General features: G+C 38.1%; 2 protein-coding genes across 3 annotated transcripts in view; one reads left to right on the top strand and one right to left on the bottom strand.

Moving 5' to 3' along the window:
• Window positions 1–5,940, bottom strand: part of fsip1 (fibrous sheath interacting protein 1) — a 29,345-nt gene extending 23,405 nt beyond the window's left edge. The window contains exons 1-8 of the mRNA XM_041972214.1: window positions 5,672–5,940; window positions 5,539–5,590; window positions 5,307–5,470; window positions 5,108–5,186; window positions 4,914–5,003; window positions 4,444–4,583; window positions 4,139–4,258; window positions 1,160–1,321 (exon numbers count right to left, since the gene is read on the bottom strand). Of these exons, the coding sequence (XP_041828148.1) occupies window positions 1,160–1,321; window positions 4,139–4,258; window positions 4,444–4,583; window positions 4,914–5,003; window positions 5,108–5,186; window positions 5,307–5,470; window positions 5,539–5,590; window positions 5,672–5,833 (969 nt within the window). The 5' untranslated portion in view covers window positions 5,834–5,940. The remainder of the gene's footprint in view (window positions 1–1,159; window positions 1,322–4,138; window positions 4,259–4,443; window positions 4,584–4,913; window positions 5,004–5,107; window positions 5,187–5,306; window positions 5,471–5,538; window positions 5,591–5,671) is intronic.
• Window positions 5,941–6,036: 96 nt separating this feature from the next.
• LOC121631355 (sushi domain-containing protein 4-like) lies at window positions 6,037–12,484 on the top strand. Of its 2 annotated transcripts, none has more exons than XM_041972212.1 (11): window positions 6,037–6,217; window positions 6,790–6,931; window positions 8,151–8,342; window positions 8,439–8,630; window positions 8,862–9,053; window positions 9,262–9,456; window positions 9,617–9,808; window positions 10,313–10,528; window positions 10,598–10,730; window positions 10,822–11,210; window positions 11,299–12,484. In XM_041972212.1, the coding sequence occupies exons 2-11, from the start codon at window positions 6,814–6,816 to the stop codon at window positions 11,322–11,324; spliced, it is 1,845 nt and encodes a 614-aa protein (XP_041828146.1). In that variant the 5' UTR covers window positions 6,037–6,217; window positions 6,790–6,813; the 3' UTR covers window positions 11,325–12,484. The 2 variants fall into 2 exon arrangements, with proteins under 2 accessions (XP_041828146.1, XP_041828147.1); XM_041972213.1 differs by having other exon boundaries at window positions 6,038–6,217; window positions 10,313–10,507.
• The last annotated feature ends 68 nt before the right edge of the window (window positions 12,485–12,552 follow it).

Raw genomic sequence — 12,552 nt, forward strand, 5'->3', positions numbered from 1 at the left:
AGGTGATGATTAAAATGGAGAAATGGAGGAAAATAAGATTGCACCACACATACAGCTGCTTATTATTATCATAGTTTGTACCATCAGCCAATAGTCAACTCCCCATCATTATGAGAATCTGGCACAAGAGCTGATTCTTATTTTAATGATTCTAAAGAAATAAGTATCACCACCTGTCATCCTGAGTACTAGTTTAAATATTACAAATAGTTACCAATGCAACCACTACATAGATGGAAAATACAAAGAAAATGACTTTGTTGTCCAATCTTCTAATATGTTAAGCTTGGTAATGCTTGGTTTAGCTGCCATCTTTAAATAAAATCAGTCAAGTGAGGAAATCCACAGTCTCAAAATGAAGTAACCAGGCCAAAAACCAATGGTCAGGACAATGTGACATACAATATGTAGAGCACATGCCTTTCCAGCACTGGGATTCAAATATTGCAATTAGATAGTCGGAATCAGCACGTTGGCTTCGCATAACTGACTTTAAAAATATTATTTTCCACTGACATGTTTTGCAAATAAAGAGCTTGCCATCTGGCAGGAAAAAAAAACAATGGCATAAACTCCTAGATGATACACAGAGTTAAAGTCTGGATTAGGCCAAAATCCAGTAAACCTTAAGACTGGAACAAATGTTAGAATTACAAAAATCTGTGAGGTTGGTTCTCAAATGTTTGATGATGTAATGATTACAGGTCATATCTGAAACTCAATGTGCAGCATTTAATGAATGTGTACTGCCAGTTGGGTTTACATTATTGGCTTGTGCTTATCTGTGTGACTTTAAGAAAGATAAAAAAAATACTTGGCTAAATTTTCATAAAAATTGGCAAAGCAAAAGATGAATCCAACAAGCTTGGTGCAGAAACTTGATTCCACCAGAAACTGTGAAAAACATGAGCCTTGGTAGTTCATTCTATGTGAATGCAGCATCAAATGAAAATGGTTTGAATATGACTGTGCAGCTCAGGGGATGTAGAAAACAGGATAATAAAAAAGAAAAACATTATATTGTTTTGTTTGTTTTTTAATATTCTACATATCAAATCATAATAGATTTTCCTGATCTTGCTTCATAGCAGTTCAGGAGGAGCTGTTGTCACACCATACAGTAAAAATCCACTGATCCATAGTGTGTTTGGATACATACCTGAGACATGCTTAAATTCGTGTAAGAGTTTTGCAGTGACTGAAATTCTTCAACAGGAAGGAGAAGGCATATTTTTGAGTCAATGTCGATCAGCTGTTCCAAATCAGATGGCTCTGGGGTGTAACCTTGGCCTGTCAGGACCGACACAGCCCTCATTACTTCCTGGAAGACAAGCATCAGTAGAATATGTCATGCTCCACTGGGTACCAGGCTGATTTTCTCTGTAGCAACCTAAACAGAGCTATGATAAACATTATCTAGCTATTGCTTTGTTAGCAAAATTGTGACAATAACGTCTGAATCAGGGAAGAGATACAACACTGATTTTAGTTCTTAAGTTCTTCATTAATCCAATGTCAACAGCTTCTTCATCATGATGAAATTCTATAGCAGTGTTACTCATTTTTATATCCTATGGAAAACAGCTGGTAGATGGTGAGCTCATCACGGTGCAGTGATGAGACCATAATAATGCTATCATGCCAAGCAGATCATGACACAAAAAACACAGCTGTAACCTCAGCATGCTGGGAGGTGGGTAATGAAGAAAACTGGCAGGAGAAAACAGCAAACATAGAGGTTTAATAACAAGGTGGAGCACAACACAAATCCCAAATGTAAAAATGAGACCCATAATGCATTTATGACACTGATTTTTTTCTCTATATATATGGATCTATTTTTTTTTTTTCTTTTTTTTTTCCAACCTCACAGAAATTTATTTGTATAAAAAAAAAAATTCAATCCTAGACACGAGAATGGCCTTTTGGTTTACATACTTTTATTTTTTTCCAACCACTGCAGGAGAAAATTTGAGTTTTCTGACAGACACGACATGAAAATATCAAGAACAAGATTTAAAACTGCCGTCATGCAGGCATGGACAAGACATAAAACACAGTCTTGGAAAAGCTTTACCTGGTATTCTTCGGTGTGCTCAGGCCTCCCTGAATCTGTCCTCATGGATGATGAAGTTATGTTAGCTAATTTAATCCTAAAAAGAAAATTTGGATGTTCGCACAATTTACATAAAGCTGTCTGGAAGAAACAACGAATCAATCAAGTGACGATCAAACCCATTCTGCCTGCATGATTAGCAGTTTTGAGATATGGATTCATTTGCTTTCTTGCTGAAGCTTAGACATTAATATAGTTTAGTGTCTTGCTTTGCATCAATACTGGAAAATTATTAGATGCTTTTTACATTTTGGTTTGTGTATGGATGAAATAAAGAATACAAGACACAATGTGGAAAATGAGCAAACTTTGTAATTGCTGTTAGTAGGACTTTAGTCAGGGCCTGATTAGCTTTTCCTTCTTTGTCTCTTTTTTCAGTCTATAAGACATGTTAAGCAGATTGTTTTGGCTGCATTTACAGAATTTATGTCAAATCAAAATCTTTTTATCAGATTCTCTGAAAGAAAGCAGTTAAACATCAGGTGTTTAAGCTAAGTTGGGATAATAACTGACTTGTACTATACAGAATAAAGACAAGAAAATTATTTACACAGCTGCAGCATAATTTTGACAAATCAGGATGTCTTTATTCATGAGTTGTTTTCCCACACTGAGAACCTCTGACGCCTTAGGTAAGGAATGAACGCTTGTGCTCCTGTTCTGCAGTGTTCTGCGATTACTGACGGCTACTGATTTAGTGTTTCAGGTTACCACAACTACACCAAACTGTAGAGGTTGCTAGGACCAGAGTCAGTAACGTGAAAAAAAAGAGAGAGAAAAAAGTGTGTGAGGTAAACAGCAGCTTTTGGTTGATGTGTCCCAGGAGATTCTGCCAAGAACTGTGTGAAGTCCTAAGAACTGAGGATGCCTGACTGCCAAAGTCCTGGTGACATAAATAATGTGCTCCCGCCATCATGGCCATTCATAATAGCATGTCTCGCAATAACAGGAAGTCTTCCTCCTGCCAATAAAAAAACCCAGAGCATCTGCACTCGCCTCAGTTTAGTATCTGCCACCATAATCACTGCAGTATTGTTCTAAAAGTCAAAGCAGACATCGTAAAAAAGAGCACCAAGACATTAAAAAAAAACAAAAAAAAAACTGGCAAGATGTTCTACCCATACGGCGCTGTCGGGGTCAAGTTAAATGAAACCGCATGTTAAAGGTAAGCATGTTTTCTTTTCCCCGCTTTCAAACAGGTTTCATTCCATCTGACTTCAAACTGGCTTCACAGCTGCCAAAAGAGTTATTAAGGCCAATTAAATGTGAAAAAAAAAACATGAAAATTAAGGATGGCTTGGGTGGGTTCACTTGAAAACACAATTGTTCCAGGTGGCATGCTCTCAAATCAGTCCTTAAAGAGAGACAAAAAGTTTAATTCGCCTGGTTTTAAGCTCCATCAGGACACCCTCACTGTGAATAGCTTATTGTATGACTATATGAAAGATCCTTGCTTCTGAATTTTGCTGAAACACAACAGAGGGAATTGCTGTGAAAACAAGATTATAAAATTAATCCATGTGCATTCCAAGTGAACCACATGTAGCATTTGACATCTGGTTCATAATCTCAAGTGTTTTGAGGAGTCTGAGTTTCCGCCCAGGGACGGCCTCAGTTGCCAAGTGCTCATCAAATCATGAATATCTGACCAATGGTACTTTACAAGCTGTTCTAAGAGTCAAAGACTGGCTGAGTTGTTTAAGGAGGGAACTAACAACCTAACTCATAAGAGATCATAAAAAAAAAAATATTTATAAAATTAGAAATTGTATCAAAAAGCAATTAAAAGCTTATATAAAAAAGTTTGTTTGAAAATGTAATTGAGCAGTAAAGACATTGCAATTACATTAAAATGTTTTAAAAATACTAAATGTAAGATTTAGAAATAATTATAAATATTTACTAAGTTGAGTATATGCAGAAGCAGTGAATGTGAATATCTGCTGCACCATATGACCTCTGCACAAAAAGAAAAATCATCCTGTAGCAGATGTTGTCTGTTATAGCTCCATGTCAGCCTACCTCACTGTCAGCACCTGTAGTGCTGTTCTCTTCCTCTTCATCTATTTCTCTGAGGAGCTCAGCCAGACGCTCTTTCTCTGCATTGGTCAAAAGCACGTGGTCCACCTCTCCACTCACTAGCTATTGAGTTAAACAACATTGGAGAAAAGAGATTGAAAATTACTACCATTGTCACTTACAGTCTTTTTAATGTGCCCTGCTGAGTAAACAAGGGGATTATATTTCTCCGCTGGAAAAGCCAACAGTTAAAATGTTTGCTCCAAATGATGTGCCCTGCATTCCACCCAACATAAGCTTTGACACACCTCAATGTTTCTCTTGATAAAATTCTTGTGTGCATTCTTGCTGTTGGAAGCTGGACAGTGGCTACCTTTAAATTGGTCACCTTCAACATCTTCATAGCTTACTTCAAAGGATCCAGTCAAGCTGCCAGGCCTCTTTTCACCTGTCAGGAAAGGCACATACTGAATCTCTGTAGGGAAATACTGAAAAAGTAAGTTATAATAATAACCATCTGACAGTATCAGATTTTATGTTGAAACAGAGAACAAAGAATAATGTCAACATTGAGAATAAACAACAGAAAAAAAAGAAAACTTGTCTTTAGTAAATTGTTCCAATTTCAATCATGCACATTTATCTCTAAAAAAAACTAAAGTATAGATTTGTACACAGCTATCTGCAACAGTTAAAGTTCTCTTGGCTTATGGTGCCATCAAGTGCACAACCTTGGCAGCACACCTGAGAACCAAATAGTGTATCTCCCAAAGCTCACTTTGCTCCAAGCAGTGGTTGTCTCCGTTATGCTCACTGTCAAGAATTTGAGTTTCAAACAGAGGCACAAAGTTGTCCTCTTCTTTTGTTCCTTAAAGATAAATATAGTGATAATATTTTTGTGTCACAAAATGATTATGAACTATAATTTCAACAACATTAAAAATCCATTTATGGTGCCCACACTGTACATACCAGTATCTGCCTCCAAAGACAAAAATAGCTTTGTGTTCCACTCTTCATGAGCACACTCAGATTGTCCCTCAGGTTTATTCTAAAGCAGAAAGCAGCATAATATCACGCCCCAAGTAATAGAAAATTATCACATATTAAGTCTAAAACAAAAAACTGAGTTAGATATGTAAGGACAACAGATGCCAAATAATGTGTCTACCAAGAGCTCTTGCCAGAGTTTTGCTTGAAGTTCTTTCCTTTGACGTCGGATTTCTTTTTCTTTGCTAATTTTTGCAGCCAGAATTTCATCAAGTCGTCTCATCTCCTCAAAGGCTCTCAGTAGTTTGGAATCCTCACCCTCGGTAACCTCACTGTGAGACTGGTCTGAAAGAAGCACAGTTACACGTTATAATTTAACTGAAGCATCCTTCTGAACTCAATGTAAGAGTTACCTTTGCCAGGTTTTCCGGCTGAAGATTCTGTTATAGTTTCTCCAAAGCAGCCCTGGGTGTGCAGGAAATTTTGTGAAGTTAGTTAGAAATAGTCCAAAGTATTTTGCTATGTCACCACGTTGTATTCAATTACCTGTATGTTAGAAGCATCGTTGGACAAAACAACAAGCTCAATTGGCGTTGTAAGACAGATCCTGTCACTATGAGACAAGGATACGCTGGAAACACGGCTACCTGTCTGTTCACTCGATGCAGGTCGGGAAATGTCATCTAAATTACCTTTAATAATTTCCATTTCTTATTTCAAAATGCGAGAATAATGAATCTACATCAATTAAATCGCTAACGTATGACTTGTAAACAGAGTTTTTCTGCTGCCAAATGTTTGGTAACTACGGACGCAAATACTTCCGGATGTTGTAACTATGGACTTTTTGTTACTATGGGTACCGTAGGAAATCGAGGCAGCTCAGCTGATGCCTGAATCAACGCAGCTAGCTGGTGTAGCGGGTCCAGCTAGGACATAGCCAGCGGTCAACATAGTACCGCTCGGCAGGTTAAATATATATCTATTTTTCCGCCATAAATCGTAATGCTATTAGTATCGCTAAGATATTGTTGATAAATGTCTACAGCTTAAGGTAGCGGCAGTGGAGGTTCCGAGGCCGTGCTTTTTGTGGTGCGTAATGAGTGGTTTCAATCATCAGTTAGCGTTAGCAAGCTAAGAATAATAATATTGATTACCGCAGATACGTAGCTTAGTCTGACAGGGCCATGATATACAGGGAAATGTTTTCTGTGATTTTAATTCTCTCTAGTTAGTAGCCCAGTTGCTAGGCCCTATGCGTCTATGTGTTGTTTATGTATCTTTTGTTTGGGCCTTATTCTCCGTAACGTTATCACAGCAGCCGCTAACATGGGTGTGTAACGGAATCGTTCTCAGTTTCATATACTATCTGTTGGGCATTTAACTATTGCGTCGAAACTAAACATTTAAAACCAAAACGTGACGAATTAGCGATTTTGCCAACTGAAAGCTAGCCGGTCGACTATTTAAAACGTTGTCACTATTTTGTGTCTTCAGTTTCATCACTGAAGCACTGTAATCACACCCATTTCACTGGCATCTGCCCAAGCTCTGCAGTGTACCTGCACCAGGCAGGTGTCGACATATGGAGCCTATGGAGAATTGCCTTTTTATCATTATGTATTTGTGCATTTTGTAACTGTGCCATTTTCTAATTATATTAGGTTGAATTGACTCTGAAGGAGAAGATGTGCAATGGAATGATAGAGTCAATTTCAAATGCCTTTTCGACCCACACCTTAGCTACTAAAAGGTACTTGTTGTTAATGCTGGTACTGACTAAAGTGTCCACTGGACAAGTGTCAGGTAAGAAACAAAACTCATAGTTACATCAGTACTATGCAAATCTTTGTGTATCATCCATATTAACTTTGGCATTAATTAGATCAAATGAGTGACTTACAGAGCTTTGAATCTTGATCTGTTACACACTGAAGATTTTTGTTAATCAGCTACTTTTATTTATTTATTTATTGTGTATTTATACTTAGAGAAAATTTAACCCTAATTAAATAAGCTTCTAGGTAAATGACATGACAGTGTTGGCTAATATCTGTGCTTCAACTTGTTGACTAATTGTTTAGTTGGATTACGCAAACAAAAACACCACCTCACAAACTATAGTGTGTCTTATGCACAAGATTTTTGTCAACCACATGGAGCACTTTTCTCCTGTGACACAAAATGAGCACTAGAACAAAATGTTCTACTTTGATTTTCTTCGTAAATAATACAGGAATCAAGACCAACTTTAGTTAAGTCGCCACTACCTAACTGGCAACCTGAGAGGAAAAACTGACTTTTATATGCATTAAAATATATTCAGCAGAAAAGAGTTGACATATGCTAATTTGCTATTAAACTGTAATGTCTTTGGATTGAACTAGCCTTTAAATTTTTGTGTACATCTTGTCTGTGGTAACTAAAGGTTTAAAATCATTTATGATGACCTTTCCACATTAACCACTGTTGCATCAAACATCCTTATCACTTACAATATTGTGTTCTAATAAACATGGATAAAAACCCTGCATTTTTATTAGTACTTATTATTAAAGTGCAAGTTGGAAGTGAGGTATAAAAAGGTATTTTAGTTGCAGTTTCTTTTTTCATGTAGGATATTTGTTTTATTTAATAAATCCCAAGAAAAGATATTGTAACAAATGAGCTCAAATCACATCTGTAAATTTGTAAAGAAGTTAATTAGAATTCTGTTATCAATTTTGCAGGACAAGGACTGTTGTAAACACTATGTTTCAACTCCAGAACACTTTACAAATTAATTTAAAAGAGACAATGTGGACACCACAAATTGAAATATAAAAATGTTAACTGAACACATATTTAACCAACTGTCTTTAAAAGCTGTAGAGTATTGATAATGGCATTTAAGTGAAGGGCAGTGTATCATACAGGCACTATGCTCACAGCCTCTGTAAAGTCTTTTAATATATGCTATATTGATTGCAATAAACAACTGGGCAGCTTGTCATAAATTCTCCTTCTTTGGTCCTCTTTACCCCAGGATGTGTGAGGCCATATATGGTCCAGAACAGCTGGGTAAACCTCACAGAGACCAACAGGGGCTCATTCCCTGTGGGCACAGTTCTTCAGTACAGCTGTGACCCTGGTTACCTTCCAGATGGACCCAGCATCCTCACCTGCACCACACTGGGACGGTGGTCCTCCGAACCTCCTCAGTGTATCCGCAGTGGTGGTAAGTAACAAATTATCAAAGTTTTTTCAATGTTACAGTTGAGCAACTTTTATAGGTGGGCTGGTGAATTGTGTGTTGTGTTTTATTCCTCATCAGCTTGTCTACCCCTCTCCAAACCTGAGAATGGGGGTTACACCTGTCACCCATCCCCCTGTCGACTGTTTTCGCACGGCACTATTATTGAGTTCCTTTGCAATGAAGGCTTTGCTCTCAGTGGAGACTATCCTTATCTGACGTGTCAAGATGGAGAGTGGGATGGCCCCATGGAGATCAGTTGTGTAAGCAAAGGTTGGTGAGTCCTTAGTTTATCACTTGTGATAGTGCACCAGTCAGCAAAAGGATGCCAGTAAAAGTTTCATTTTGTGCATAAAAAGAGAGGCTTAACATCTTTTGTGGTTTCATCACTGAATAGTTTGAATTTATTTACTGACTCTCTGCAAAACGTTATCTTCCAGCACTTTACATGGCGAGAAATCAAAACATATGACAAGCATTTTTTACTGTTCTTTCCTTTTTAAGGCTGTATAAGACCTTCTGTGGTGCAGCATGGTTCAACTAATCTGACGGACACCAACAAGAGCTTGTTCCCAGTGGGTACTGTACTACAGTACAGCTGTGACCCTGGTTACTTCTTAGCTGGACGCAGCATCCTCACCTGCACCTCAGTGGGAGACTGGTCCTCTTCACCTCCTCGCTGCATACGCAGTGATGGTAAAGCAGCACTTCCTTTTTGAATTCTTTAAGAATCACATACTGTATATTGAATTTTAATGAAAGGATCATTATATTTGCAGTTTTATGCTAAACAAGTATAAATTACAAGTAGATATGCAAAGATAAGACGTCATGGAACCTTACAGGAACTGCACACATCTTTGATGCTTATGTACATTAATTAACTGTTTCTTTCTTTGGACAGTATGCCAGCCTCCATATCAGCCAGAAAATGGCGGCTACACTTGCCATCCCTCCCCATGCAGACGATTTTCTCATGGCACTATGATACAGTACTTCTGTGATGAAGGTTACATTTTGAAAGGAGACTATAAGTTCCGCAACTGTCGCTTTGGAAAATGGGACAACCAAATGCCAATCAGCTGCGTCCTTGAACAAGGTAATTTACTGTTCATTGTTTGAAACATTTAATAATAATTATAAAGGTTTGTAGAGATAAACTAACAGACCACAACCTTTGACTCACTTTTATTTGCTATTACATGTTTAACTTTTTAATTGTAATTATGCTAAGTATTTATTTTTCTCTCCCATTTAAGGCTGTGTAAGACCCTCCATGGTGCAGTATGGCACAACTAATCTGACAGACAGTAACATGAGCTTGTTTCCAGTGGGCACAGTACTACAGTACAACTGTGACAGTGGTTATCTGTTAGAGGGGCCCAGCATCCTCACCTGTACTACACTGGGACACTGGTCTTCTGAACCTCCTCGCTGTTTACGCAGTGATGGTAAACACTTCATTTCGATGTGTTAGCTGAAGTATCTGCTCTAAGTCTAATCTATTTTTATGAACTTATCTAGAGAAATATTTGGGGCTTTATAATCAAACCAACTCCACAGAATTCGCTGACAATGCAAGTTTTTTATAACTAATAAGCTAAGAGAATATAAGACAACTCACAAGAGACATGTTAATGCCAAATCCAATTAAGGACACAGTGATTGTCAAGCTTCACTGTTTACCAAATTTGAATGAGGGCATTACAATTAAGTTGGATACATGGGCAAGTTTTATCAGCCCTGCTGTGACTTAAGTCCTTTGTATTTATATATTTTTCAGTAGATACCCAGTTTTAGTAATTATCTTAACAATGACAGATTGGTTTGTTATTTAGACCCCAAAACCAAAATATCACTTTAATTTTTTGTTTTGATTAATATTATATTTGGAAAACTGATTGCTGATCTGTTTAATGAATCATTTTTGTTTTTTTGTTGCTCTCCCTGGGCAGTATGTCAGTCTCCATATCAGCCAGACAACGGAGGCTACACATGCCACCCCTCCCCATGCCGAAGACTCTCTCACGGCACTGTGATTGAATATTTCTGTGATGAAGGCTATGTTCTGAAGGGAGACTATAAATACCTTACCTGTCAGTATGGGGTATGGGACAGCCAAATGAAGCTGAGCTGTGTCAGGGAGCAGGGTAAAGACCAGATGACACGTTGTAAGTGTTAAGATAATTATTTTAAAATGTTGTGTAAACAGCTATGTTAATTGTCTATCTGACCCACAGACCAAAATCCATCATTGCCTTTGGGGATGCCTGCATTGTCAATAGTTGCTTCCACAGCCAGCTCAGTGGCTCTCATTCTGCTCCTTGTTGTGCTGTTTGTACTTGTGCAGCCAAAACTCAAGGGCCTCCATCGGTGAGCCTCTATCTCCAAATCTTACATCTAAAGTCAATTAATGAAGATTAGTCAGACAGATTCTTAACTTGTTTTTGCTCACCACACACAGACGTGATCAGGGGGTGTCTGGGCAGCCTGTGTCACTCATGGTGGAAGGAGTCCAGGTGATGCTACCCTCCTATGAGGAGGCTGTAAGCAACAGTGGAGCCTCAACACTCAGCTCTGAGTCCCGAGTCCAGATTGTGCTGTCTGAGGGTCAGCATGCTACAGCACCAGAGGCTGGCCCCCCAAGGCCCTCTTCCCTTAAACAGCAGCAGTCAGAGATGGCTGTGGTCCACCCTTTGCCACCATCTTCATCTTCCTCGTCACCCTCTTCATCTGCCTGGGTTCTGGAACATGCAGGTGCTGGCGGAGAGATTTCCTCCTCACATAGAAGGCCATCTGCAGGTAGTGACGAGCAAAGTCTGTCTCTAGACTCTGAAATGGACTACTCTGATGGTAAAGCTCTTTTTTTTTAAAAAAAATACACATCCTTATTAATTTTACATCTTTGATTGGAAATAATGCTTTTGTGTGTTGCCTACAGATATGCCATTACTGAAGGAGGCCTGAAACATGCAGCAGCATTAGGATTAACCAGAGACAAACCAGCTTGCTACTGACCTGTACTGGTGAGCAGGAGATCGTCAGCATAGATGAGGTCAGCTTCTCTAATAAGGCTGGGATTCACTCTCCCAGAAGAGAGATTCACATGTACATACATGCTTACATTTTTATAGGCATTCCCACGGTATGTGTGTTTGTCTAATATCTGAAACTCAGTTTGAAAATGTGTAACAATTCAGAGAAACAGGCAGTTTGACAGAATGTGTCTTAAAAAAAGGGACTAATACGTTTCAGGTTAATCCATTTTGGGAACTAACACTCGTGTGTACCTTTCTTTACCCACGCGCCTCATCACTTAAAACCCACATTTGCAAACAAGCATGAAGGCCATGAAACCATATTGTTTTCAAGTTATAAACATGACATTGTCTTCAAAGATTTTTGTGCTTTCCAATCATCAATTACTCATGGCTCATGTCATTCTGCATCACTGTGTATGATAAGTCTGCTTTTCCCCCCAGGAGGGCCTGAATTCAACATATTTAATTTCTCCAAATATATTTTCCTATTCATTCTCAACCCCTTCCCCAATGGCCTTAGCTTCCCACTTCTATGCACCTGTATCTATAATATGTGAAATAAGGAATTTTAAAAATGAATGTCAGTTAACTGCCTCCACCGCTTAGTGGTAATATGCGTGGCTTTGTCAAACACATCACTTGTACACCAGAAAATATTATCCTGTTAATTTATTGAGGCTGTTGGGAAATTGTTGTTTGAACTCTAAATGTGTATGTAATTTATTTGTGCCCAGAATGCTGTTGATCAGCCATGGCTTGTTTTGATTTCGCCACCACTCATGGAAAAGATTTAAAGTGGGTCTTTTCATGTTGCAGTTTTGATTTTAATTCTGCTTCAGGCACATTACATGTGACACTGTTAAAGTGGTTGGGACGCTCCATCACCAAAAAGAGTTATTTGTACAGATTAGTGTAATGTCAGTGTTCACTTTATGCGACTGTTCATTAAGTTTACTTTTGGACTGAGGTATGAATCCTTTTTGTTTGTTTGTTGGTTAAGATGGTATTTTATTGTATGTACAAAGTTTGAAGTTATGTTTATTCTGTATATATCAGGATCATTTTGATTAAATATTATTTGATGTGTTCAAAGGGTCCTAATCCTTTTTTTCACATCAGAGTTTGAACTTTAATGTGTTTTTGTTTTCACATGA

This window comes from Melanotaenia boesemani, chromosome 20, assembly GCF_017639745.1.
Source record: "Melanotaenia boesemani isolate fMelBoe1 chromosome 20, fMelBoe1.pri, whole genome shotgun sequence".
NCBI lineage: Eukaryota > Metazoa > Chordata > Actinopteri > Atheriniformes > Melanotaeniidae > Melanotaenia > Melanotaenia boesemani.